Raw genomic sequence first — 6,152 nt, 5'->3', positions numbered from 1 at the left:
CACACTGGACTATAAGGTGCACCTTTGATTTCTGAGAAAATCAAAGGATTTTTTGAGCGCCTTATAGTCCGAAAAATACAGTAATTTTATTGCTTCTTTGTCCCAATATGTTAGATCTGGGAGTATAATCTAAAGAATTAAAAGACTTGGAACTTTCCTTCTTTCAACAATAAAGTAAAAACCTGGGAAAAATGTTGAAATCCCAAAAAACAAAGGTTAAAAAGTCCCGGAATTAGATTCTAATTTCACTTTTTATTTGGAAACTGCTACTTAAAGTGTAACTATCATTCCAGATGTGTTTTGATATTGTGTGTGGAGATGTGGGGGAAGGGGTTGTGAACATTTTTCTAATATATTTTAATAATAAATTCTGCTTAATTTGTAAAGAACAGACCACAATGTGCCCCCTAGTGGCAATGTTACTTTGGATTGAAGACGGGTCTCTCCCTCCTCTCTTCTGTTGTGTAGACGGATGTGAATGTTCAGACTTCTGTTTTCTCCCTGGCTGTAGTATGCTATGAGGACTATATTCAAACATCAAGCTGAAAGTGAAGGGGTTAATCCTCTCCTCTCAGGGAGATTAGATGTGAGATCATGCAGCCTCCGTAGACACACACTGTACAGGCTTGAATACTCATCTCATTGGGCGGGGGGGGGGGGGGGGGAGCTTGACTCTTTCTTTACACACTAAGCAGAATTTGTTAATGAAGTATATAAGAAAAATATTCACCACATCGCCAGAAACACAATATCAAAATTATCTCAAATGACGGTTACCCTTTAATCCTCAAAAGGGGAATCATTTAGTCAATTTATGTCTAGTAGAGCTTAAGTGACCCATTTAGGTTCGGATTCACCTTGTTCAGTTGAGCTTTTAACAGAAGTCCCATTAGGAGAAACGAACTGGAGCACCCACCGGTGACACCCCGGCACAAATCACAGGTGTTATGTCTTTAAATGATGCTTGAAAATCCATCAGCCGCACTTACATGACACCAGCACATGCACTCCCCATTTTCCCTTTGACCATTATGGGGGTGAGCCCAAAGTCCGGGACCCAAACTTGCAATGTTCTGCATGAACATGAACATCATGCTTGGGGTCCTCTAAGCCCTACATTATTATGATTATTGTGGTAGGTTACAGCCGCCTACAGATGCGGCTCTCAGTAGATTAGCTCTCAGTATTATATAATATTGGGGGGGAAATAGGATTGTGTTGTCACCGAAACAGATAAAACAGCAGAAACTAGAAAAGACTATACATCGTTTTTTTTTAATAATCAATTTCTAAAAAATTGGGGGCTTTGATGTAAATAAGATGAAAACATTCTCTAAGCGTCTGTGCTCTATACGGCTGCGGGAAGAAGTTACCGTGGAATCACATGAGATGGGAAATTGTTGCATCTTTTGTGAGTTTTTTGATATTCTGTTTGATTTTATTAAATTGAAATAAAAATGAAATTAAAATATTAGAAAAATGCTTCTAGATTTACTTTCTAGATCTTGGTCCAAAAAATATATAAAGGCATAAACTAATCTCTATTCCTTAGCAAACAGAATCGAAACTTTCATGGTTTATTAAGAAACAAAACTTAAAGGGGTCGTCCACTTTCAGCAAATATTTGATATGGTTTGTGTAAGGAAAGGTTATACAATTTTCCAATACACTTTCTGTATCAATTCCTCACGGTTTTCTAGATCTCTGCTTGCAGTCCTGCTGGATTTATGTCCAGCTCTGCTCTTCTTCACCCTTCTCTACTATAGGAATGGAGGCTCTGCAGAGCAGTGGGGGGAGGATGGTGAGTATTACCCTTTCCTCTGTGTCTGGCTGTCCTTTATCCTCCGTACTTCTGCCCCTTCTTCTTGGAGCTTTTGGAGCAGAGGTGAGGGGGCCAGTGTGAAGGCAGAGGAGCACATGTAACTCCTGTCTCGTTCTGTGTTCCCCCTTCTGCTCCTATGTTGCTGACACTTCATGTTCTACAGACTTCCTCCTCCATTGATGCCCTGAGTGGTGGGGGTGAAGCCAACAGTTTCACCAATGGTTAGTACTGTATGTGTGACAGTGTATGAGAAGATGCTTTGCTATGTAAGTGTGAAAGTTTATGTCTTAGTGCAAACTGCACTCCAAAAACCTCCTTCCAAAAACTAGAACCTTCATTTTTTTTCTATTTGAGGTGATGTATGAGAGATTCCTAAATGAGTACCGTATATACTCGAGTATAAGCCGGCCCAAGTATAAGCCGAGGCCCCTAATTTTACCACAAAAACCTGGTAAAACCTATATATTTTTACTCGAGTATAAGCCGAGTTTGGGTTTTCAGCACATTTTTTTGTGCTGAAAAACTAGGCTTATACTCGAGTATATGTGGTACTTATTATATTTGCTATTTAATATTGCATCAATGTTGATGCAGTGAACTGATAAAATAGAAATGTGCCCCATTTTCTCACTGGTTCTGTTTTTATGGCTTTCCCTGGGCCATCCCCCTGACACCTGTCCTTTACCCAATGGGGATGTAAAATACAGAAAATACATTTTTTTAAATCTTTTGTACAAAATGATTGTCCCATCTCCACCTACTGACGGCCAAAACTTTGTACTTTTTACAAGAACAGCTTAAACTTTTCATTGACACCATTTTGGGGAGTAGACGCCCATTTTTTTTTCAAATTTGAAAAAGTGGTGATTAAGGTATTTGGATTTTTTTTTCCATTAGGTCCTTCACTGGTGGGAGTTTGTAAAGGGAAGTGTCTGTTCATGTACATAGGTGTGTATGTGTATATATATATGTCCCTCTGTCCCATTCCTTTCCCCTGAGAAAGTGCCCATCTGCTTTCCTTACTCAGGATGTGCTGAGGGCAATCTCACACCTCTGTATCCTTGGGCATCAGGATGTCACCCCCCAGCTCCCCAGGGCCAGTTATTTATGGTTCAATAAAGCAGGGCCAGTTATTTAGAGACTCTTCACACCTCTATGTCAGGATGGGAATCCAGGTTATTTGCTACCCCCACCAGTGGGAGGCTGAATGGGTGACAAAATACACACCCGGTATTGTATTTAGAGGATAGGAAGGGTTAAACATCTGTTGTTTATCTGGAGGAGATATAAAGGAGAGACTTATAAGGGCATGGTGGTTGAGGATGGAGGCAGACAGGTATCTCTCTCAAGACGAGCTAGGAGGATCGCCACACAGAAGACACCAGCTTCCCGCAGTTGGCTGAGTACTTGTATCCCCACTCCTCCCTGTCCCTCTGTTAATCTCCCTCTTCCTTGTTCACCTTCCCTTTTCTGCTGCTCTCGCACTAGCCATGAGAGCAGGACCGGTGTGAGGGACACCCGAAGATTCTAGGGAGATGCGGTTTACTACCGCTTCTCCATTCCTCAGAGCATCGCGCTGAAGTAGCACAACGCATAAAGGAGCAGAGGAGGCACTGCCGCCGGCTCTATGGACTCGGAGGTCAACTGCACGCCGGGTCTAAAGGGGTTTATAAGAGCTGCTGGGTCTAATTAAACCCAGTCCAGCTCTAAACAGCACCACCAGTCACATGTGGTCATTTTTCCCTGTAATTGGGGCTCTTATAGATGCCTCAGTTACAGGGGAAAACTTGTAAAAGAAAAAGAATTAAGTAAAATTAAAAAAAAAGTGAAAATGTCCCCCATTGACATTTCCCAATATAATAAAAATAAAACCTCCGCTACACTACAAAAAACACCGCCATATTCGCCCCATTTTCCCCAAACTATATATATAATATATAAAAATTACCAAAACAAAATAGGGAATTTATTATTGATGTTCACTTTGAGTTAATTTGAAAAGTAAAAAAAACATATGTACTATAAATTACAAAAAAGACTTTTTATCCACTTTTTACCCAAAATAAAAGTTATAAAACAGTTTGAACTTTTATTATGTTTCAACTAGCTCTATGTGTCCCGAAAAATAACATCACAATAAATGTTAAGGAAGCACACAACAAAAAAAAAAGAGTTATGGCCTTAAACCGCCGCTTACGAAAATTCGCATAAAATCCCCGGTCACTGTAGCCTTGTCATTGTTATATTACAAATAAGATACTACCTATACACAACCTAACAAAGTCCACTATTAACCAGACCAGTCCCAGCTTTATTGCATTTAATGGTTCTCACTGTGATGCCCATAAGGACAGACATAAAGAGTGACCCTTTAGTCTAACCCCCCTTCCCAGCTGTACCTACCTAATCCCACTCCAATTGTCTACTCCAATCAATAGGTCGCAACTCGCAATGTTCCCTTCCTGCACTAAAGTGCAAAAACTGAGGCAAAAAAGTCAAACAGATACAGGTCAAAACTAAGAACAGTGCAGTACAGAATCCAGATACAAACAGATGGTCAGAAGACAGGCAATAGGTCAAAAAAAGAGAGCAGGTAATTTGTGTGATGAAGTTTGGACCAATTCTCTGAGATTTAGACATGGCAGACCAGCTGAAGAGACATGTGAGTGGAAGAAGATTCTGTCCATCTCAAGTTTGAAACCCACATCAACATCTGATGTTTATGACGATGTATGAGAACTTGCTGATGGCAGTGGTGAAACGTGATTAACACAGACAGGACAGGAGTAAAGCAGTGTTCAGACTAAAAAGGACAGAATGTATCTAAATCCTTCATCAACACTCATCAGAAATAAATGAGTAGAAATGTCTATTCAAAAAGAATTAATTGATACAATTGTCTTTATTTAAACTTGATGGCACATGACACCAATTACGTAGTTTATATACAAATACGTCTTGGTTTTAGTCACAAAAACCTACAGATTAAGGTGTCTCTGCACGGTTTCATGTAAAGCTTTCATAATCTCCCTGTTCCTCAGACTGTAGATAATGGGGTTAATGAATGGGGTAAACACAGTATAGAGCAGGGAGAGGATTTTACTGAGTTTTGGGTATTTTCTTGTTGGTAAAAGGTAAACACTTAACATGGTGCAGTAGAATATGGAGACCACAACGAGGTGGGAGCTACAGGTGGAGAAGGCCTTCTGTCTGTTGATACTGGATGGGATCCTTAATATGATGGCAATAATTTTAATGTAAGATATTGTAATGATGATTATTGGGACAATAAGTAGGAAAGGGCTCAGTATATAAATCTCCGATTCTGGAATGAAGGTACCAGAAGTGGCGATGTCCAACAATGGAACAAGATCACAGAAGAAATGGTCAATGATATTGGATCCACAAAATGTAAGAAATGATGTTGTCAACTTATTGATAAATATGGCAAAAAGACTAAGAAACCAGCAGATAGTTGATAACTTCACACAATAGGCACTTGTGATGATGGAGGAGTAGCGGAGGGGGTTACAGATGGCCACATATCTGTCATAAGACATCACCGTTAGGAGACAACACTCTGAAGTTTCTGAGGTGCCAAAAAAACAAAGTTGGGTGATACAACCAACATAAGTGATGGTCCCCCCATTACTTAGAAGATTATTGAGCATCTTGGGGACAATATCTGTAGATAACACAATGTCACTGATGGACAACTGTGAGATGAAGAAGTACATGGGAGTGTGGAGGCTCCTGCTGGTGGACACCAGGACGATGATCAGGAGGTTCCCACATAAAGTTAGAATGTAAACCACCAGGAGAAGAAAGAACAGGAAAATTCGGAAACCTTGGCTGCCTTGGAAACCCAGGAGAAAAAACTCAGTGACCGAAGTCAGATTGTTCTTCTGAATCACAAGAAAAAAAAATCACCAAAGTATATTTGTCATTTTTGCACTGAACAGATCAAATAATGGTCAACCCAACAACAAATCATACCAGCAGTAATCCCGTACTATCCCATAATAATCCTTTGTAGTTGATCTGCTTCCTTCACTGCTGCAGGGACTGTAGGGTGCGGGTGCATGGAGAGGGCTCATGGGCTGAGCCCTCTCCATGGCCTGTAAGTCTTTACTGCATATTGTAAAACTTACCGTTACCACCTACGATTGGTGCTAGCACCGATAGCGGATGATATCCCATTGTTCGCCATTGGCAAAGCTGCCGTCGGCTTCAAAAAGATGGAGGCGCATGGGTGCCACCATCATGGTGATGATCAGTGCTCCCCGTGACGTCATCGGAGAGCAACGATTACAGCCTTGGGTCTACCGCT

At 40.7% G+C, this 6,152-nt stretch overlaps 1 protein-coding gene across 1 annotated transcript; it reads right to left on the bottom strand.

Moving 5' to 3' along the window:
* Nucleotides 1-4,800: 4,800 nt before the first annotated feature.
* Nucleotides 4,801-6,022, bottom strand: LOC140128736 (olfactory receptor 1500-like). The gene is made up of 2 exons (XM_072150434.1): nt 5,987-6,022; nt 4,801-5,727 (listed from the first exon to the last, which is right to left on the bottom strand). The coding sequence occupies exons 1-2, from the start codon at nt 6,020-6,022 to the stop codon at nt 4,801-4,803; spliced, it is 963 nt and encodes a 320-aa protein (XP_072006535.1).
* Between the last annotated feature and the right edge of the window lie 130 nt (nt 6,023-6,152).

The sequence above is a fragment of the Engystomops pustulosus genome, chromosome 4, assembly GCF_040894005.1.
Source record: "Engystomops pustulosus chromosome 4, aEngPut4.maternal, whole genome shotgun sequence".
NCBI classification, from domain to species: domain Eukaryota; kingdom Metazoa; phylum Chordata; class Amphibia; order Anura; family Leptodactylidae; genus Engystomops; species Engystomops pustulosus.
Note: the sequence above shows the minus strand (reverse complement) of the source record. Positions and strands in the feature narration are given on the sequence as shown.